The sequence below is a fragment of the Cariama cristata genome, unplaced genomic scaffold (assembly GCF_000690535.1).
Source record: "Cariama cristata isolate BGI_N322 unplaced genomic scaffold, ASM69053v1 scaffold40306, whole genome shotgun sequence".
Lineage (NCBI taxonomy): Eukaryota > Metazoa > Chordata > Aves > Cariamiformes > Cariamidae > Cariama > Cariama cristata.
In genome coordinates, this window is record NW_009621106.1 from 1 (window position 1) to 23,457 (window position 23,457).

The 23,457-nt window shown below is 36.7% G+C and overlaps 1 protein-coding gene across 1 annotated transcript; it reads left to right on the plus strand.

Moving 5' to 3' along the window:
• Positions 1–954: 954 nt before the first annotated feature.
• On the plus strand, positions 955–20,779 carry LOC104162983 (protein arginine N-methyltransferase 3-like; the record flags this gene model as incomplete). Its single annotated transcript, XM_009701836.1, has 4 exons — positions 955–1,133; positions 5,905–6,004; positions 15,391–15,469; positions 20,592–20,779. Coding segments are annotated over 4 exons (546 nt in total), but the record flags the coding sequence as incomplete, so codon positions are not given.
• Between the last annotated feature and the right edge of the window lie 2,678 nt (positions 20,780–23,457).

Consider the following 23,457-nt stretch of genomic DNA (forward strand, 5'->3'; position numbering starts at 1 on the left):
GGGGTTGAACTGAGTGATCTCCAGGGGTCACTTTCAACCTCAACAATTCTGTGTTTCTGTGGAAATATCAAATGTGAAACTCATAGCTTAAAAATCTATTGTAACGCATTCAAGATTAAAAGTTTTAGTTTTTAAGCTACCTGTTCCAGCAGTTTAGAAGAAATATACTATTTATGATACTGAGGTCTGAACGCTGCTACTTGGTAAAATCTCTGCTTTATGAAGTTCAACACTGCTGGCAGCTCAACTTTACTTATTAACATATTTGGTAGTATTTTCTTAGTTGCTTACATTTTTTAAACTTTTCAGTCTTCCTGCAGTAGCTAATGTGAGATGTCAAAACCAAGCATTAGTATGAGACTTGTGGAGTGTACTACATTCAAGTGTAGTGGTGAAGTTTATTCTTCTTTTGTGAAAACTTAGGGATCCCATCTTCCTGGATTTTTTTGCTCCTATTTTGATTATGAATAATGTTAGGCAGAAAACATTTCCAGGTGTTAAAACTGTGCCATTTACCATTTTTAAATTTAGTCCTCTTGAGCCATAGCTGTTTTGAGGATTTCTAAATAAATCCTCAAAAGAGGATTAGCAGAGGATTCATAAATAAAGTTTCTGAATAGACTCTTAATGGGAAACTGCAGTTAGAATAGTTTTTTTCAGTGCCAGTGCTAAATTCAATTGTTAGTGAATCACTGACTAAAATTGCTCAGGCTAGAGGTTTCCTGTTTTTCCTATTCCTGTAACTTTTTACTTGTTACCTAAATAATTGCTTGTGATTGTTTCCCATGTGACTGCCTTGATCTGCAGCTGGAGCTAGTCTGCTTCTTTGCCTAGCTGGCAAAGGTAGTGGAGGATGTGGAGTTTGAATTGCAGTTTGATTTGGGTATCTCTGAATGTAACAGTAAGACTTGATGCTACCATTTGTTCCTTCTGTTAGAATCGAAAGATGTGTAGAAAAATCATAGCAAGGGAAGTAAGGTGTTTATTTTTACCTCTGTTTATTTGTTTCAGGTGGTTTTGGATGTTGGCTGTGGAACTGGAATACTCTCCATGTTTGCTGCCAAAGCGGGTGCAAAGAAAGTGATCGGAGTCGACCAATCTGAAATTGTCTATCAGGCCATGGACATCATTAGGTAGGAAAAGTTCCAAGAAAAGTATAGTAAATATTGCTGTAAAAAGTTATTAAAATGCTGTTACTAGTTAGTGATCACCTATCATTCAGGATGTGTTTTATTGAAGTCCTCCTTTGTCCGAAGAATTAACACAGGTTTTGATGTGCAGTAAAGTTGTTTGCCCCTCTGGTAGAGGTAATTAAAACAGGGCTGTAATTAAGGCAGGATGTTTTGCAGACTTTCCTCCTAATATTAACATAGGGCTGGTGCTGCCTTGCTGCAGAGGCTCCAAATGACTGCTGACAGTCCGTTTTCCATTCTTACACTTTAAATATTGCTTCTGATAAAATTGTAAGTTTTTAGAGAACAAACATGAAAGTTAAGACATGTTCCAAGAGGGTATGAAAAACTTTTCCTGGCTGCACTACTTTGAGTTAAAGAAACAGTTCTGATTTAGATAAACCCTGTAAAAGTTGTTTAAATGTGTTTAATTTTCTATTTTATATAGGAATTTTAAATAATGATATAATTTCTATAATTTAATTTTCTATGGCATAGAAAATTAATTTTATAGAAAGTACTTTATAAAAGTGTATAAATTAGAACTATAGATATAGAAATTTTATTTCTATAGAAAATTTATTTTTTATGTTCTTGAAAATGAAACAACTTTTACTGGGCTCATCTAAATGTATATATGTTTTAGATCACGTTGGAATGGTGATGTTTTTAAACAAAAGCTTGTCATGCATTAGTTAATGTTTATGAATTTTAGCATATAAAAAGGAGATGTGTAGTGTAGCTTTCTTTGGTAAATGGATTCTATCATTACGTAGTATTTTAGCTTTAACTGCGGAAAACCTTTCTCTAGTTAGATTCTCTGTACATTGGTATATTTAAGGGACTCTCTGAGAATAGTAAATGTCTATTACCCTGTGTTTTGTTCCTTTAGAAACCTGCTGACCTCTGATCTTCATCATAGTTGGAAAGTGATTACCATTGCACTGTAATATTTTGCTATAGTTTTGCAGAGGGGGGAGGGAAGGCAAACCAACCAACCAAAAAAAAAAAAACCAAACCAAAACCACACCTGTTTTAAGGGCATGCACACAGTGTGCAGAGTCACTGAGAGAAGTTGTTTCCAGGAGAGCTACAAAGATATTGCATGCCACGTAAACCGTCATGGAATAGTACAGGGTGGCAGGGACGCCGGGGGAGTGTGGGGAGCGCGTCTGGGCCAGTCCTCCTGTCAGAGCAGGCCGAGCTCCAATATGTTGCTCAGACCTCGGCTAGTTGACTTTCGAACATTGATGCTCCTGTCCGAACTTCTCTGGAAGATATGTCTTGTTTGGCTAGCCTCACTCTTACTTTTGAAATACCAAATGGTAACTTGTGTTGTTTCAGTTTGTGTCTGTTGCCTGTCATCCGGTCCCTGTGATAAGAGAAGATCTCGGCTCTGTCTTCTCTTCACTCTTCTGCTAGACAGAGGCAAACATCAGAAACCCGTCCCTTAACCATCCCTTCTTAAGGCTGAACAAACCCAGTTCTCTCAGCTTCTCCCTGTATGCCATGTGCTCCAGCCTCCCGTTATCCTGGTGTCCCCTTCACTGGGCGCTCTGGTATTTCAATGTCTTTCTTGTACTGGGGAAACCACAGCTGGACACTGTACTCCAGATGCAGTTTTGCAAGCATCAAATTGAGGGGAAGGACTACTTTTCCTTGACCTGCTGCTACCTTCTTGCATATACAACACAGTAGGCAGTTGGCCACTTTAGCTACAAGGGCACACTGCTGACTTACGTTGGACTTGTTCACCAGGTCCCTCGTCAGGGCAGAGTGGGGAGCAGCAAGCAGAGCTGGTTTCTGACCAGCAGGAACCATTCTGTACTGTTTCGTGGGGTTATTCCAGCCAAGGTGCAGGTCTTCACCTTTGCTGGATCGCTGAGGTTCCTGTCAGCCCACATCTACAATCTGAGGTCCATCTAAATAGCAGCCCTATCCTCTAGCATATCAACTCCCCCCTAATTCAGCATTATCCACAGACTTGCTGAAGGTGCATTCTGTCCCATTAGGTCTCTAATAAAGGTGTTAATTAGTATCAGAACTAGCATTGAACCCTGAGGGACAGCTCTGTTACCTGTCTACCAGTTAGACTTTGTATTCCTTCTCTCACCTCTTGAACCTCATGGGCTAAACAGCTTTCCAGCCATCTGATGGTTCATTTATCCACTCCACATTTCACTGTTTTACCTGTAGAGGATATTAAGGGAGGCTGTGAGTATAAGTAAAAATGAAGCAATGGCATCTGAAGACTTAAAAAGGATTTCCTAGCATGAGGTAGGAGAAATGTAGGTGTAAATGTGCACTGTTGATAGCTGAGGCATGTAGGTGTTTTCATTTTGGTTGTTTTTGTAAGAGCAACTGTGGAAAAGAAAGTCTAGGTAGATACTGAGGAATTTGGGAGTGACAGTTTTTATGCCAGCTTAAGTCATATAGAAATAAGGCTGTCTAGGCAGAATATTTAGGTTAGATACCATTTCACACATTGGAGATGTACCACTGCACACTTGGATACTGTAAAATTATTCTATTAAATAAATGCCTGTTCAAGGAAAGTGCCATGTTAAGCATTAGATGCAACTTTGACTAAAATGCTTTTAGAGCACAAGTTCTTGTGGCATAAAGAGAACTTTTCCAAGGAGTCCTTGACATCTTCAGAACGGTTACAAATGTGAAATAGTGTTTTATTTCTAATGTACTAGATGACAAACTTAGGATTGTTTGTATCTTTCAACAAGTGCACAAAAAGTCCTTTATGTGTTATTTATACTTAGAGGAAGATAGGAGTATCAGCCAACATGTATTACCTTTGGTGAGGAGAAGGGCAGACCTTTAAGAAAAACAACAAGTCAGAACTCTTAAACTCTTAAGTGTGATGAATTGCCTCTTGAAGTACACAGTGAACCATCAGTAAGGTTACACATTTATAGATACCTTCTGCTATAAAAGGTTCAATTCGCATTAGTCTTCAGTTCACATCAGAACAATTTATATGTGTTGTGTTAAACCTACTTTTCCTAAAGGAATAAAGCTGACAAAGTTGTAATGGAGTAACAAATTTTTACTAGAATACTAAACAACCCTGTGTAGCTTGAAAATGGCTACTGCAGTGTGCTCCCACCTGTGATTCAAGTATGTGCTCAAGAGCTTTTGTCCCTCCCAGAATTCAGGTTCATTTCTAGCATACTAATTACTAGAAACAGTGCAACCTATGTGTGTAAGTAAACTGGGAAAAGTGACCTGAGTGGCATGATTCTTTCCCAGGGTTACGTAGTAAACTTAATTTTAACTAAATGCTTGCCTTCTTTTTCTTACTGTGACTAGCTGCCCATAAAATTTCTAGTGCAGTGAACGACTTGATTTTTGTTGTTCGTCACTGTTATCCTAGTATAGAAAGTTGAAGTATACTTCCTAAATAGCATCTTAGCGGTTTTTCCTACAATGTGTGAACTACTTTTGTTTAGTTTTTTTTCATACCTTACAATTGAGAACAAGTATGTAATAAATTAGTCTTTTCTCTCTTTTGTTTTAAATCATGTCCTTGTATGTGGTCATTTGGGAAGTTATCCTTGAATCTCTTTTTGTCCTTAAAATATTGTTGTGGGTGATAGCTCTTTAGCATTTTATTTCTCACTTCAAACTTCTGGTTTTACTTCTGTTTACAGCATTAAATACGATATTAGTCATGAACTGCTAGTCTTCTAACAGAAGACTATCGAGTGTAGCATATTTAATTGGTCTTTCCAACAACCCACATGTTCGAGTAACCCTTTGACCCTTTCCTTTCCCTCCCTTCATTCTGGTCATTCTCCCATTGTCTTTTAGATTGAATTTATAATGTGATTACTGGTCTGTGTTAAAAGCCAGACAGAATGTAGGAGTAAGATATCCAGGATAGGGAGGGAAGGGGCAGAGATAAGAACTGCCCGCTATAAGAATAGCTATCGTAATAATGGTATGTGCAAGAAAGACTAATATGGTTTACCAAGAAGAAAAATAGTAAATTTCAAGTGTTTACGTATTTAGTAATTTCATTGTCATGCAGTCTTTGTGTCAAAAACTGTAGTCACATCACAGTACCTTCCTCCTCATACAGGTTGGTCATACCATTGCTTACATGTGAAGTAATACCTGGCTACTGCAGTTTCTAAACATTGCAGATGATTTTGGCCAAATCACAGTGGGAAGGATGCCTTTATTGTGGAATAACTGTAATACTGATCTAGAGGGAACGTTTGTTCTTGGTGACTTTGCAGCTGGTTTTGTTAAATAAAAAAACAAGTCGTGCAAAACAGCTTTGTAAGGAAGTTAATTTCCATTGCTATCCTAGTGTGATGAGTAGGCTCTAATCACTATAGACTTACGCTTCAGGGGTCAGAGAAGGAGAACTGGGAATAAGCAACTCTAAAAAGGAGCATCATTTTAAATTGTCCTCTTCTCTGTTTTCCTGTTTCTGAAGCTTCCATGTTTGCATGCACAGCACGTTGGAGGTGTACAGATCTACTGTCTTCCATTTTTGCCTGCCGCTTAATCTACTGCAATTTTTGGCTACTTGGAAACATTCCCTCTGAAATATAACTGAGAGAAGGAATGTTACGTTTTAGTGCTTTCTTGATTAGTTTAAAAAAAAAAAGTTATTGGGGGGAGAAATGCAAAATATAGACATCAGTATATCTCTCTTGACAGCATAAATTGGAAGTATAAACTAATTTGTTTATGTTGTGACTTGCAGATTAAATAAACTTGAAAATATCGTTACATTAGTCAAAGGAAGAATCGAGGAAGTAGATCTGCCTATGGAAAAAGTGGATGTAATTATATCTGAATGGATGGTAAGATGCATGAATATTCTTTTCAAGACAGTTATTTTCAGGGAAAAAATGTGTTGTTATATTTCATTTGAAAAATTATTTTTTAAGCAATGCTTTTTTCTTTTCTTTTTTAACCAAAAACCTATCATGCTTGCAACAGTGTCTTCAACGATGTGGGAGATGGGCTGACAGTCTGGATTATGTGGTACTCGGATGCAATCCCTGATCGCTCTTGTTCATGCTCTTTCAAGTCAAGGTTCTCTAAATACAGTTGAGCTGTTCTGGGTACAGCAGTAAGCTTCTATTATGTAGTTAGTATGCAAATCTACAGAAGTACTCTATTCCTCACTAATACTATTGTAGCTGCTCAGGTGAAAGTAATGGAGAAATATTGTATTAGTCATCTAGCTAGATCATTCTGATGAGTGAAATACCTTTAGTCAGCAAAGACAGCTAAAGACTATCCTGACGGAAAGGCGATAGGGAGGTGAGGAGCATACACACTGGGAAATCTGCAAATATATATAGAGCTTGAAAGCAGCATTACTATTTGTTGCAGTTTTTTAGTATAACAATAAAATAAGTGATTTTTAAAAGTACATAATAAAGATGACGGCCAACAGGAATTGCAGTATTGAATGTGTAAATGAGCTATTTCCTGGAATCCATTGCGTTTCAACTGTTGGCTCGTTACCTTTCTTTCATGTGCTGGGGGCTGACTGTTACACAGTTGTGCTTGCTACCTGCCTTTGATCCTGATAAAGAAATCTGTGTGACAAGACCCAGTGCCAGGCTGAACTTCATACCGACTGAATAAGTCTGTTTCCTAACAAAAATGTGGTAGGAAACACCCCTTGTGACTTTTTTGTGGTCTTCTGCTATTCAGTCTCCTCATACGCAGATCTTCAAAAAGCACTTCTAAATACAGATTTTCTTCATGCTAGTTCCCACTGTTTGGGCTTAAAGAAAAATTCTTTTGTCGTTCAAATTTAAGATCAATAATGAAAACTGATATTCAAAGTTACTTGGTTTTGGGTTTGGGTTGGTTTTTTTGTACAAACTGTGGCTGTTCTACTACATACAAGGGTCTTTGGGAGAGAGGTCGCATGTTTACTGTGAATCCATATCTGTCTAACTAGTTTCCAGGTAAAGGTGGAAATAAATTGTTTGGTTTGTTTTTTCTGTGGGGTTTTTCTTATATTGCATATTTCAGTGAGCTGGAAGTCTGCAAAAGTTTTTCCTCCGTTGCTATAATGAACCTGGTTTGAAGCATGAGCTTAATTTAGTGTTGAGGTCTCTAGTTTCAAGGAAGGTTTAAGCCATTGGCTTAAACTAGTGGTTTAAAAATAGTGCGTTATGGTTGGTGATTTCTGACAGTATAGTGGCTTCACTAGAAATGTAATTATAGTTTTTTTTGGGGAAACTTCTGATCGGTTGCCTAATATGTACACCAAGAATAATGTTCCCAAAATCACACTTCTCATTCTGGAGCCCAATGTCTGGTTTTAAAAGCAACTTGGGCACTCTAAGAGCTTAAGTCATGTTGTAAATCAGTGCCTCTAAGGTGAAGTAAAGGATTTTGAAAAGCAGCTCTTGTAAGAAATGAAGTATTGAATGTTCCATGTTTCCCATTTGTGTGCTAATATACCTTCTAATGTCATAATTATATAGCCATGTGAATTTCACTTCATTAGGTATTCTAAATATTTAGAAATGTTAGCATTTTTATAGGTTGCTGCAATACAGAGATAAAGAGGACAATGCTGTTGGAAGTAAGATTGATAGCTGGACAGTGTACATGCTGTTCCAACACTATCCAGAAAGGAACATTATGTTGCCTAGATGCAAATGAAGATTCTTCTTTGTCTGGCTTTCTGGTGTGAATTTGCTTTTTCTCTTTCTTCCCTAGATGATACTGACCAGTGTGAAATCTTTTGTTAATATGTGAATGTAAGTGGTTGAAAATTTTGGAAATGTGAAGTGTGAGAGCAAGAAGGAATTCGTATAGGTCAGTGTTCAGCTCTTCATTTAGAGAATCTATATGGACTAGCAGGAAAATTCTAATGGGAACAGTGTTTGTTCTTTGTCACAAAAATATGAGAAGTTGCTGTTGTGTTCAGAAAACAAACTGCTTTTAGACTAGTATAACATCAAACCCTTTTGTGGAGCCATAGCTTTGTTTTGCTTGGTGCAGAACAGTGCTTAAGACCAGTACACTATCAGCTCTTTTTAGAGCTGTGTCTGGAGCGTCAGAGAAATTAAAAACAAGTGGGAAGCAACGGAACGGAGGCAACAGAGGAAAAATACTGCATTCCCCAGGAATATTTCTAAAACAGGCTTTCTGAGAAAGATGGCACATAGAACAGTGTATTGTAAAAAGTAGAGTCTTGCTTTATGAGCATGTATGAGCAATGTAATGCTTTCTGATGATCATTCTCTTAATTGTGTAAGTGACTTGTGACTTCCAGAAACTGCATGCTATTCCTACTTGTCTTACATTTTTAAATTTGTTCCCTTAAGATATGCAAACATGGGGGAAGCATCTTAAATATTACACAGTGGATAGGGGTGTGTGTGTGTATATATATATATAGCCAAATTGTATTTCAAATATATATTTGCCATCTCCCAGAATAATGTTTTTTCCATTTTAAATTTCAGATTTAAATTCATCTGAATATGGTTTTGTCATGTTCCAGGTTGAGAGGCTGAATGATGTGCAACTTTATTTAAGCCTATGAAAGAAAATAGCAGTGATCTTGTTTTTAATGTAAAGACTAAATGCATTGTTTGTGACATCTGAAGTATGTGTGTTTGACATTGTTAAAATCAGACCAGAAGCAGGACATCTGTGTGATTGTATTTGACTGAAACCAGTATGTAAACATTGAGAAAGACAGTGGAAGGTGTGATGAGCTTTGAGCTGTTCTCTTGGTGTCCAAAAGGCACATTGCTGAAGATTGAGGGCCTGTTGGACTACTGAAGACCCTGATAAAGCCATGTGTTTAGGCTCTGAAGACAACTACGCATTCCTTTTAGCAAAACATTGGTGAAGTATGCAGCCCAACGCAAGGATTTTTTTTGTGTGCTGTGAAGCAGGAGCACAAGGGAGAGCAGGTGAACCAAAGAGCCACTTCACCCAATGAACCACGTTGCTGTAAGAAAGAACACAAGAATGGCCAAGTAATAACCTGTTCTGCTAACCAAAGTGCTTCTATAAGGAGAAATTCTTCAAGTTCTTGGAGAAAAATCATTTGAATGCAAGAATGGGTGAATTTTATTACAAGATCTCACTGCTGGCCTTGGTTTTCTTTGTAGAGGTCTCCCTGTCCAGGATCATTTGATGCTGTATAGCAGGGCTGTAAGCTTCTGGTGAACCATCCTGCTTGGTTGTCTGAAGTTTTGGTGTGTGAAACTTTTGAAAGCCTTAATTTGTGAAACTGTGAATTATTGTTAGTAGTTACAGGTATCAACCTCTAACAATTTGGTGGTTTTTTTTTTTCACTTCTCTGCTTGTACCACAGGACACCTACAAGCAAATCTCTTATCTTGTTATTCAAACTGTAGTCTTACATGAATTATGTTTCTAAGCAAAGGTACAATTAAATGAGTATTTATATATGCTGCCCAGTGGCAATCTGATGCAAATAATTTCTGAACACACATCGGTGATGTGTTTGCACCTTGATGTAATGAATGAATACCCTTGTCAGTTAGTGACTTGACCTGAAAATGGATTGCAAATGCTCAAATTTCATCGGAAGTTTAGCTTTTTGACTCGAATGTGCTGCTGGTTGTATGGGTGGTGGGAAAGTATTTGAGTTGTACGCACCATAGACTTACTCTCAGTCAGGATCACATTTATATGTTCTCCCCAGAGATGCTGAATTTTAAGAATCAATTATATTTTGCTGTAATTAGAGTAATTTTACATGCAGTATATAAGTTTGAAATGAGAGCTGCTGTGCAAAGTGCTGAAGCTAGTTTTTGGTTGAATTGAATGCTGGGCAGGGAAAGATTTGCTATAAACATACAAAAGTGGCTGTGTTATTGCACACAGATTTTGGTAGTGTAACTGTAAACTTCACAGGCTACTTATTGAAAGGATGAGTGCAGAAAGAAACAAAATGTCTGTGATGTTTTTCTGGAATGTTCTTACCCAGCTGCATTGATGTGCAGATTTGTTTTCTCTCTGCTTTTACTTCCTTTCTCTAGCTAAGACTGTAAAGCTAGAGGTTGAGAGTTTTATTCACTTGAAAAATACCTGCATTTCTTGTTTGTAAGGGGTTTTACTTTGAGAGACCATTGTCTGAGATAGTTGTCTCAAATACAGTGTTAGAGTACAGTGCGTTCTCATAAATTGCCGTTTTATGCAGTGCTTTATGATACTGAATATGCAATAGAGTTTTGCACAAGGAAAAACTGGGAAAGAGATGGACTCTCAAATTAAAATAAACCAAGGATAGAATCCAGTATTCTTGTCTCTTAATCCTATCATTGCTCAGATAGCTAATACATATTTTTTTGTTTATTTGTTCCTTTTTGTGTGTGTGTTAGATAATTTCAAAGTGATAGCAGGATGGGCTGTGAATAGGAGATATTCAGGATCTAGGGCAAAGGACTAGGAAGTGAGCATGTCTGAAATGCTGGTAACCATCTCTTCTCCCCTTCCCCCTTCCCTCTGTCTCTATGATGGGTATACAGTGATGGTGCGTTTTTTAATAATTACTAGTATTTCTATACTCTTAATGTTCTCTATCGTTTCTGTTAGTATTTGGAGTTGCATTAATACAAGCGCTCTGTTTCTACAACACAGTAATAATTTACAATTTTACGTAAGAATTGAGCTTTTCTTTGTGTTTTTAATAATGATGTGTAAAGAGCATGCTAAATAGCTGAATGCTTTCATTTCTTTACAGCAAAATGGTTTTTATGAAGGAATTGTATTTCCTTGCATGATTTTTTTTTTTTCCTTTTTTTCCCCCCCAACACCAGCAATGAGTGTCACTGTTCTGCTCTTCAGATATTCCCATTTGGTGTTCCCAGTCATCTTATATTTGTTTAAGGACACAACAGGGTGTGTATAATAACAAAGTCAAGCTGTGATTTTTGAAATGTGTGGACTTGCTCTGTCAGTAATGAATTATTTCCTTTTTTTTTTCCTTTTAAATAAAATTGTACATGAGAAATCAGTATGAAGGCTGACTTAGTAAGAGGGGAATGGTGCTGCAGCAGAGCATGCAGAAGAGTTTACATGTAGCTGCTGCTTCTTATTTAAATGCACCGCAAGTTTTGGGAGGATTTTGTCAGGTAAAAAGTAATTTTTCACAAAATTGAGTGGGCCATGTCAGTTTTGTATATCTGTTAATGCAAGATTACATTTTAAGTTTTGAATCAGAATCCGTTGTCTGATCTGTTTTACATACCTTCTGTAACTTGTTTTACTCTGTAGTCCAATGGAAACCTTGTTGTTAGAAACTTCAGTTTAAGAAAATAATGCACTTTTTTATACTGATAGAGATTTAAAAAAAAAAAGGGCCACTTTCTGGGCCATTGATTTGATAGCTGCCTTTCATCTCATTAAATATTCTGTGTTGGGCCTTAGTGAATCTGGAGTACTAGAGCAGGTTCAGTTATGTTACAGAAAATGAAAAAATGGATCTTTGTTAGAAGATAGGGGGGAGAGGCAACACTTATTCAAGTACTTAAATATTTCTTCTCAGTTCTATCCTTACACTTTTTTCTGCTGTACTAAGAATTCTGCTAATTCTTGCTATTCTAAACATGCTAATACCGCTTTTTGAAATGTGTATGGCTTTCACCAATAAGTAGATAATAAGTGAAGGCAAAACTAAGTTCCAATAAGGTATTTGATAGGAACGGATAAGGGAAATGTATATGAAGAGGCATTTTTAATCTGAAGTAATTTGTGTTTTAAACAAAGCACTTTTCTTTAGTGTTCTCCAGACAATGAAGTACACTTTAGAATTCAGTGTTGTTCATGTGTCTTGATGCTTTTAAAGACCTTAATCTCTTTTTCTCCATGAAAAATACCATGATGAATACTGAAGCACTAACGTTGAAAGAACTTCCTATACTTACTTTTTGTTTGATTGGTAAAAGATTTTTATGTAATATTTTGAATTAAAATGAAAATAGTAGAGTGCTGTAGTGTATTTGAATAATAGAGAAGGTCTAACAATGCAGGGTATTAAGCCATCAAAGTTTTATGAGCCTTTTTTAATTCTGTTACAAACACAAAATACAGATGTAAAGGGTATATAAGAAATGTAGCGATGTTCACATTCCTCTGGATTCAGATTTGTCAGTGGGCTCATGCATTTTTGATGACTGACTTCTTGGATAGACGTGATGTAGGACAGACATGTGCTTGAACGGAGTAACTCCATAGCGCTGTGTACTTCTGTTCCTGTCCAAATGTGTTTACATGTGTTTTTGTTGTTAGCTGGAGAACAACCATTTTGTTTCAGCTTTAAAAATGTAAAAATAAGGGACATCGTGTTCATTTTGAGAAAGAAATGGCCTACTTTTTAGTAGGAAACACATAATATGACAGCATAACATTTAAGATGGGCTGTGTATTCAGTTTAACAGAGAACGTGTCATCTTTTATGTTCTTAGTTTAACCACTAGCAAGATTGAGTTAACATGCAGCTCACAGATTTGTATCCTAGAGATCTCTTTGCAGTAATTAATTTTGAGGATGCTAATACACGCTTAAGAAAAAACAAAACCCTGAATGTTACTGGGGTGGAAGCAAGAGTGCCCCACAGCATCGCGGGGAAAAGCCGTCAGGTATAATTCTCTTTCCAGATGGCACCCCTACAGGTGAGGCAGCAGCCTGTGAAATTGCATTCTAAATTACACTACAGATGAGCACAGCACACTGAGCAAAACGCTCTGATATAAGTAATAAATGACTTGATTCAGTCCCATTGACGGTTTATGTAACTTACAGGAATGCTATAATGAATTGGGGGGAAGATAAAACTGGGAAGGGAGGGAGAACCAACAGTGCAAGAGTGGAAAGGTCGGGGAAAGGACGCTGAGAATTTCACTGCATTTCTCATGAGAAGGTGGTGTCTTTCATCTTTACTTCTTGCACTTGTTTGGCCGACGTTGTAAGTGATGGGCATTTTAGGCAGGAAGAAATAAGTGAAGAGCTGATCCGTAAAAATGTCACTTGGTAACTTACTGACTCTTGCTGGTAACTGGTCTTAAGATAATGTCCTAGAGGTAACATTTGAAATACTGTGAAAACAACTCATCTTCAGTTAAAAGCATCTGACAAGAATTTTTGACCTAAACATGTTCTATTTTTAAAACTGCAAGAATAAAAATTAAAAAAGAACACTCTGGTTCCATTCTGTGCTTTTGGCTTGCTGTAGGCATAAAATCATCTCTGCCTGTTGCAGTTGGAGCTCCTGGCCTTTTCAACTGTTTTGCAAAGCTTCCTAAAAATCATATTCTTTACAAAGCAGTAGTCTTCCTTCTGGACTTATTCTAATGACTTCATAAAAGTTAGGTGGTAAAGTGGAAGAACAGACAACATTTGGAAGAAAAGTGTCCAGTAGAGCTCTGTCTTGTTACCAGAAGAAACAGGTTGAGAAAAGGGCATTTCCGTTATTTTCAAACTATGTTTTCAAACTATTCAACAATACAAATACATCATGCTTCAAGTTTCTGGTTTTCTAGTTTTGTTTTTAGTTCTGAAGGTTGCAGTGTGAATGGTGATGTTTATAAGCAATTCTGAACTTGTGGCATTTTTTGGTTCTAAGAGCCTCTGGCAAAATAAACATCCAAGATGGCATAAACTGGAAGTAAACTTGGTGGTCTTAGTAGTGTGGTTCCCACGCAATGCTGTCTGTCTTCAGTAGTGTGGCATGATGACTTAAAAAAAAAAAAATTCCTTACAATTGTGCAAATATGGAAGTGTAGGAAAGGTGAAGGGAAAAAAAAAGTGTTCTTAGCTTTGCTTTGTTTGATTACTGCTGACTGGGCTTGTAGGACTGCAGGTCCAAAGTCTGGACTTCCAGTTGTCTCTTTTGTTCTTTCCTACTGGCAATCAGTGTATAAATCAAACCATGTGACTAAGCTGTGTTTTAAGCAAAATGAGAATTAGGATGCTAAGTGAAAATCCAAAATGTATGCTGGTATGATTGGTCTTAATTGATTTGATGTCGTAAGAATGTGTATGTGGATGAAATGTGTTATGGTATTCAGTAAGGATAAAGATCATACTCAAACTTGGAAGACAAGAAGAGTGTAGAATCAGTAAATCAGTTGGAAAACAAAGGGTTATATAACTCGTAGAAATCTGCAGCTTACTTAAAAGTAGTTGAGAAATGGGATGTTTTATGTAAAATGCTGATTATAATACTGCTATGTTTTTTTTAATATCTCAAATGTTTAAGAAAATGTTTTTCTGTTTCAGAAAATGGCTGATTTGATTAAGTTTACAATAAGTTATTCTAAACATCTATAGCAGTATGACTAACCTGCTGGAAAATTAATCCCGATACCAAATATGTAAAAAGCTGATTATAATACTGCTATGTTTTTTTATATCTCAAATGTTTAAGAAAATGTTTTTCTGTTTCAGAAAATGGCTGATTTGATTAAGTTTACAATAAGTTATTCTAAACATCTATAGCAGTATGACTAACCTGCTGGAAAATTAATCCCGATACCAAAAAAACCTACGCAAATCTAGTTCTAGCCATTTTTGTCATTTTATTCGGCAGCACCTGAGTTCTTGGGGTTTTTTTTTAAGTTCAGGTGCTGCTAAATGATGTAGAACATCCAGAGAACTCGTGTCTTTGGTATATGATTTATTTCCACCTTTCTTAGTGAGCATTGCCCAAGCTGGTACAGGGCACTACGAGGCTGCAAATGTGAAGTAGCAAAGATGCATTCCATTTGATGTTTCTCTGACAATAATTTTAATGTTACTTGCAGTTCTAAGTGGGAAGAGATTTTCCTGGGTTGTGGTTTTGTGATTTGGTTTGGTTTTGTACAGCACCTCAGAGTTATTACTAACAAATCAATACATACAGTTTTTCACTTGATTTGAGTTGAATTTGATTTATTTTGATGTTGTAGGACTGTCTTGGGTAATTGTTGGTGTAGGTTGGATATTCATTGCCTCTAGTTTATTAATTTAGGTGCTAGATACTTACAGTTTGGGAAATTAGAGATGATACTTTATGTAACTAAAGTTTTGAAGTGACAATGCTATTGTTGAGAAATGCACTAGGTGCTGGCTCTTGAGGTGCACGGGCATATAAAGTTCTTAAGCTGCATTGATAAAGTCTATCTGTAGATAAACTAAATAGGTTATATAAGAAGCATAATATTTCTAAAGTCTTTCCCTTTTCTATAAACAGGGTTATTTCCTTCTCTTTGAGTCAATGCTGGATTCTGTCATCTATGCAAAGGACAAGTACCTGGCAGAGGGAGGCTCAGGTTGGTCTGCATAATTCTTTTAATAAATTTAGCTCTGGGGGGAAACTAAATGAACTCGGAGACTTAGAATAAGCTATGCATGGATGAGAAAGTTGCCAGTCTAAATGAAAAATGTTTCCATTAGTATAAGCTTCAAGGCATTAATTTACTGTATGGATAATAGAAGAACATTAGATGGAGTATCAAGGTCTCAAGTTAATGGTGTTTTAAAGAGTAAAGGGGATTATTTATTCTTAAATACAGTCTAAATTTTTCCTCCCTACTTCTTCCCACACATGTGGGCGTTTTGTTTTCCCCTCTCGAAATCCCAGTTTCTGCGTAACTATGAACAGAGGAAAATAAGTTTATTCTGTAAGGTGTGTTACTGTTTGAGTAAGTTACTATAAATTAGAGGAAAAGTGGATATGATATTTTCCTGGAGGGGGGAAGTTCTGTGGGGAAGACCTAGTTTCAAACACAAGAAGCCACATGAAATAACTTACAGAATTACGTTGTTTCAGTCCAGCATATTTATTCTATCGTGGTGGGAATATACTCTTTTTCTTTGTGGTTTGAGGGGTAGGGAAGTGACAGAAGAAAAGGGTTTGTGGGTTTTTTTTTTTCAAGTAGAGTTCTTTTATCCTTTTAAGTAGCTTAGATAGTGTCATCTTAAGCAGTGTTTAAATGTCTGTAAATATTCCTCATGTGATGCAGTTTTCTGCACGAGTTCTGCATGTGCCTTATTCCTTGCTCTTAATTCCTTTGTCAGTATTGTATTTCATATTGACCTTTTCAATCATAGTCATCAGTCTGGGGTTTTTTTTTCCCCTTTTGTGCTAACCATGCACATAGTTAGTTTCACTACACTGACTTAATGATTGGATTAATGACTATGTAACGGTGCTCGCTGCAGTGCTTCCCTTTGATTGCAGCGAGCTTTTGTATGCTACAGTGCAGCAGAAAAAAGGGGGTTTATGCAATTGTTCAACATTTGATCACAAAGCTGAATATACAAGCAAGAGATTACTGTTCACATGTTAAAATATTTAGAAACCACTTGAACAACATGACAGAAAAAGAGGGGTTTTTTGTTTTCAGCAATGTGGAGTAGTCCAACCAGCTCTGGAACACAGTTGTGGTGTGTTCTGTATAGATGTATGCTGATAGTTTAACACTGCAATATAATTAAATTTGGGGACATGCCCTAAAATTGTAAGGAATCGTTTGATGTTTAGCTACTACTTCCAAAGCCTTCTGAAAAGGGCCAGAAATTGTTGACCTCTATTGAAACTGATAGTATCTTGTTTTCTATTTGTATTGTTGATAAGTTTGTTAGTGCCTCCCAAAGTTTCCTTTGAGAGACGGAGTATGCTGGTTCTGCAGTACTACACTTATCCTTTGTGGTCTGAGAATGGTTTTGGACCCTTAATTGACTCCTCACAAAGCATACGGTATTGTACAGTCACTGAGTGGTATAGACAGGTTTTAAATGGGACACTGTTTCCTTAAGATTCTTACAATTACTGCTCTTCTGCCAGCTTGTATAGCAGGTAAACGACTGTGCCTAAGATTCGTGAGAGAGTTGCTCAGCAATCAGCTTAGCAAGACAGACACTTCTGCGGTGTAGGTGAATAGCAGCAGAACTGTGGACACATCCAAATTCAGATGAGCCAAAACTAAGAACTCATTCTGAGGTGAAGCCTTACCAGAGAAACTCCTGCATCTGTCATAAAGCTTAATTTTGTCTCAAACCATTTTGTACTGTTGAGCCCAAGATCATTATTACAGGAACTGTTCGAAAGCTGAGAAAAGCAATACAAGCAGCTGCGATTTGGCCAAATCTTTTAGTGATTGAGCTGGGAATAGAATCCAAATTTCTAGATTTGTGTTCAGTCAGTCGTATCGTCGTTACTTCAATTTAGCCTATTGGCATGCTGAAGTGGATTATGCCAAACTGTCTAGGGCAATGTGTACAGTATATAATAGCTTTATTTGGGAACATAAAATTCTTGCTGCCCAGGACCCATCTGTTTGTTCTTCAGAGCTGTTACTTGCTTGAGTATTGATTTTTGCGTACACTTGAGTGCAGTGCACATTGGTGAGGGGTGACACAGGTAAGGAAGGCATCGTTCAAAACATAATACTGTTTGCTTGTTCACATCAAAATGATGATGGTATTCACTTGGAATTATTTCCATATATCTGAAAGATTGCTGCCTTACCCTTCAGCGTTCTGAAGTTTGTGAGGCATTGCTAAGGAATAAAGGATTTCCCATCGTATTCTGTTCACCACGTGAGCTGTTACTAGTGACAGATGACTTCTGGGCACTGAGTCGAGAAGGACACAGATGGTCAAAACGATGAATCTATGAGAGCATTGAGGAATATGTGCTTTTGTCCAATCAGCATTTTGTTCATTTCACCTGTGAGAAGGAGCAATTATTAAATTACAGGCTTAATGAGGAAAAAAACGGACAAATCTGCCAGGATTGCAGAGGGAAGTGTTAGAGGGTTGCAGAAAGAGCAGGGGATTTCCAGGGGGATCAAGGGTAACGGGGGAAATGGCAAGTGCAATTTTAAGCAGATGCTTTTAAATATTTACAAAACTCTACAGTGTTTAGATGATATAGGCTGATATTTAGATAACATGCTTACATTTCCAGTCAAATTTCAGTATAGCATATGCTTCTGGACATGGGTGGGTTTGTAAATTTGGAAGTTAATATATCGCTAGTCTTTTCCCTGTGCCCTGTTGGTGGAACACAGATTTCTTTTTGTGAAGTCTGAACAGGCATTGTCCACTTTTTTTATTGCTATTGATAGGCTAAACTAAAAATGCAGATTAGATTAGAGCATTAGTGTTTACATTTTTGCTTGTTCTTAAGCACTTTGTATAATTGATTGTGAGTTCCACTGCTGATATAAGGATTTGCTGTGTGGACAAAGAGATTTAATAAAACCTGATTATGGTCCCACTCAAATATTTCACACTTGATAGATGTGATAAACTTTTTCCTGTTAATAGAACATCACAGAAATGTAGGCTAGTCTGAGGAAGGAAGGTTATAAAGTAGTTGATCACTTTTTTGCTGTGGCTTTCATTTTTGTTTGCAGTGTAGCTAGCAGGCTGCTGTAGGTACATTCTTTAACTAGGGACTTTCAGTCTCTCTTCACCCCTCTTCTCGCCATACCCCTTGCATCCTATGAAGAGTATTGCCCTGAAAAATATTCCCTCAAAGGCTATAGTCACTTGCTTTTGTTGTCTGTTTCACACTGTTTTTCAATTTTTAAAGCATCAGCGGCAGCTCTTGCAGGTTTGAAATAGTGGGAGGTAAAGCCAAATACAGTGCAGTTATCACACTAGTAAACAGCAATATGAAAGTTTCATGGAATGGAAATCCCTTATTGATGGCTCCAGAAACTGCTTGCAAATACTCCTACCACCAGATGTGGATTTTTTGTGTGACAGCTGTCAGGTGTGCTGATTTGTTTCAGACAAGACAGTTTGAATGCCTTCCTGTTTTGATTCTCATCAAACTGCCTTTTCACAGCTGAGTTAATTATAGGCTGTACCTGGAGAAACCTTCTACTTTGAGTTCCTCATCTGCAAAGTAGGGATGATGATAGCTTACCAATGGGATTCCGATTTAAGCTTGCTGGTATTTATTTATTCTGTTTTAAACAATCAGAAAGTGAGAAAAATGACAGTGTGTTCATATTTTGTATAAACTAATTATTCCAAATGTAGAGGTGGTTGCTTACTTTAATATCTTCATATGAAAAAAAAAAAAAGGGAAGTTTCTTCAGAGACAACTCTTCATCATTAATATGTATAAGATTATTTCCTTTAGGCTACTCTCACTATATAAAAGGTCTAATTTCAATTTGCTGTTTCTATCTTCAGTATTTTACAAGGCAAACAATACTGCTTTTCTGACTTAACATGCTATACCAATGGTTTCTCCATGCTCGTTTTGATAAGCTACAATTTCAGGCACAGCTGAAGACAAAATTCATTTTACAGTTCACCAGATTTTGGGGGGGAAAAGAGAAACTTAGCTTCGGTTTTATTAACACTGCCACAGTCATGTATCAATAAAACAAAATATATAAAATAAGGTGTTTATTAGCAGGCATTTTGCTCTGAAGCCATATCAAGAATTCAACGTATGTGGCTTTAAAGGCTTTAAAACTCTAAAAACAAAACATGGGAATTTCTTTGTGGAAAGAAACCTGGCTAAATATAAATTAAACTTCCTTTACTATTTAGTAGTGCCATGGACAGCCATGTTCCTAGCACCTGTTCGTTGTGTCTTTTCAATCAGTAGTGGATAGAGATTGCCAAGAGATTGACTGGCTTTCCTGTAGGCAGCTGTTCAAAAGGCAAATGTCAGTCTTCCACTACTATTTGGAAAAGCTGTAAATAGGTACTTGTTCTGAAGATATTCTTGGGAGATGGGAAAGCACAAATGTGAAGATAGTGTAAGAATGATAGCTGTCATCCCCTCTCTGGGGGGAATTGATGAGGAAGTTCTCTTCTGTCTGTTGGGTTGCTTCCATAGTTTTCAGATGCAGATAGAAGACTGGTTATTCTTTTCCAGTACCCAGAAATAATTTTTTAGGCTGTAAGGCAAGTACCAGCCAGAGCTGATAAGAAACAGGAATAAAACTCCTTGATAAGAATGTTTGCTCTTTTCTGGAAATAAGGTCTTTTCACAGAGGTTTCTTGTTATTGTGAAGCCATTGACTGAATTTTCCTTTGGGTGTCTGTCTGTTAAGAACATTTTAGGTCAGTCTTTGTATAGAAGCTAGAATAGGATGTTCCAGATTATTTTCTTCAGACATCAGGTTTTCAATCATTTCCTGGCAGTGGGATTCAACTACAAAGATACTTTGTCATGAACAGGAAATACTGTTACTAGAGTAGTGTGGGAAAATTAAGTTCCTGTGTCTAGTCTCTTCTAGTCTCTTCAAATGGGACTCCAGAAAATAAAATAGCAGAAAAAGTGTCTTGTCCAAGAGCTGAAAAAAGGCTTTTTTTATTTGTTCTTTCAAGATATTGATCACTTAAAAGAAAAAAAAAAAAAGTCATCTTTATGCATGTCCAAAATAAAATTTCACTAATCTATTTCTGTTATTACAGTTTATCCTGACATTTGCACCATTAGCCTAGTAGCTGTTGGGGATATGAATAAACATGCAGACAAGCTACTTTTCTGGGAAGATGTATATGGCTTTGACATGTCCTGCATGAAGAAGGCTGTAATTCCAGAAGCTGTTGTGGAGGTGCTGGATCCAAACACACTGATATCTGCAGCCAGTGTCATTAAGGTACCATACTTCTTAAGCTTTTAGTAGTCAGATTAGAAGTAAAAAAGTACACCCATACACACACACAAACTTTGACATCTTCAAAATGATACAAATGCATCTTGGTGTTAAGACTGTAAGACTTGGATTAATTGCTTTTTTTTTACCAAGTTTAAGCTCTTAATAAAGTAATCTTCCCTTATTTAGGTTGTTCTGTTCCAAATTTTCTCTATCCAAACCCAAATTTACTTGGATTGTAGTAAGTTAAAGTTGTGTAACTGAAATCTAAACTAAAAAAAACACCCAAAGCCTGGAATATAGGGTCTTGTCCTCTACTTTGCTTCCCTCTTCATCTCAGTCAGTGTACTGAGTTGCAGGGGGACTTCTTATCTGTTTCTGTGTCAAGCTAGCTGGCTTTAAAGATCCTTCATTGAAGGATCACTCACTATCACCCACAGCTTCATCCAACAAAGTGACCATGTCTGAAAAGGCCACAGTAGTTTTGACAGTACTCATTGAATTAATTTAATGCTTACTTTTCTGTGTTGTCTTTTTTTATGGCAACTTTGTAATGGGGAATAGCAGCAAAGTTGGTAGTGATTCATATGACGGGACTCCTGCACGATGAGATATAATTCCAGAACACTGACCAGTTTGAAATTCTGACAAACTTTGTGATTAGTAATAACATAAAAAGTTCAGATCAAGTTGAGAAAAGGACTATTACAAAACAAGATTTTTTTTGTCACAGTGGTATTCTAATCATTGTTCATATAGTTACTTTGCTATTGTAAAACACTTAGGGCAGTAATATTACTGCTGTTCAGTGGGAATTGCCTGTTTAGTAAAGAGGTAATTTCTACTTAAATACATTCCTATCCTATTTTTATATAGAAGAAAATGGGTTTACATAATTCATCACTGAACTTGACACCATTACTGATGGTAGTTCCAGTCTCTTCCAGCATAGAAATTACTTGCTGTGGTCAGTTGTCATCCCGCCCACAAAAGCAGTAACAGGTGAAGTACGGTTTTGTTGTAAGTATATCCTGATGCAAGTTATTGTTTGAGCTGTGCTTGTCTATAATGTTATTTCAGAGAAGATTTAAAAGTATTAAGTCTTTTAAATCGGATATTCAAATGTAAGAAATGCTGAGACTGGTATATCTTTAACTTGAATAACTATTTTGGCCTTCTTGTGCATCTCTACTTTTTTTTTTAACTTCAGGATTCTTTATTCATTGATGATGAAGTCATTACAGATGTGTCTTAAATTGTATTATCTGAGCTTGTTGAGTAGACCCCCTCTGGAGTCAGTGAAATAAAATTCCTAACGACACCTATAATAAGTTGTGTGACTTGAGGCTTATGAGTTTCAGTTTTCCTTGAGTCTAAGGACAGAGTAGAGTGATCAACTCAGTTGTTGAAATATACTTTGTAGACCTGACTTTATAGGGAAAATAAATTCCACCCTTAATGAATGTGCACAAAACAGAGGTACTGAGTTCAAGAATGTGGGGCCGTAATTGTTAGCTATCTGATGGGTTTGGTTGTATGATGAGCGAGGCATAGGCACTTTTCTCACCTGCCTTTTTTTTTAATAGCATTTTGCGTGTTCTGATCCAAGTGGAAGTATAGTTGAATACTTCTCACAAATAGGTCAAGTTTGATATACAGAAAATGGAGAATGTATAATATGCTCTAAATTAACAGCCGCATGTATAAGTTGAGCTCTATCAGTTTGATTGGGAAACAAATAACTTAAAACAACATCTTAACCTGGAAAGTGTTGGTAACAACAACTCTAATTAAATGTACCCAATGCAGTCTATAAGCTGCTGTCATTTTAGAAGCAAAATACTTTACTGGTAATAGTACATGTCTCTTTCTAATATATACTGTCATGAGCAGTCACTGTCCAGCCGAGAAGTATGGGCTTAGCAATAGTTGTCATCATGCAGCATTTCGCATAACTGTTATGCTTAATGGTTTTATACTCATTTGTTCTCAGTAGCAACCATGGTTTTTAAAATAACCTGAAGTCGATGCTTGAGCTGGTTTGCCAGAGTTACAGTACAAAGTAGTAAAATTAATGAGTTGAGCAACAGTGGCATTATAGATAAATTGTTTTAATCAATAGCCATTCCACAGAACAAATGGATTACATTTTTGAGGGAAAGTTTAAAAATGTTCCAATTTATCATATGATTAGTACAGAAGATATTTTAGTGTGTTTGCTCAGATTAGCTGCTGCTTCTTTTGTATAGTTTATAATGTAACTTCTCAGGAAGAAAAACATTCCCTAAAGACAAGGCAGCATCAAGAAATACTGATTAATAATGGATATGACATTTAACTTCTGCAGTGTATGACATTCTTGGATAAAGCATTTTAACTGAGTACGTAGACTAAAGAACTTTGTACAGTGGAAATCCAGTGGAATTTTTATGAACAACTGGAAACTGAAGCGTATTGCTCTTTAAAAATCTCTGATTTTTATATATGTGAACAAAAACTTAGAATATTGAAATGCAAATTGCAGTTTGATTTGACGATGTTATCGTTGTTATCCTGGATGCCGTTGTCTTGTGTTAATTTCAAAATAGCAGAGCAGCTCTCTGCCTTGTGTACTTTTTGTCCTCTTTTGTGTCACTCTGGTATTTCCCATACTGACACACCATGTGACTGTGCTGCCATTC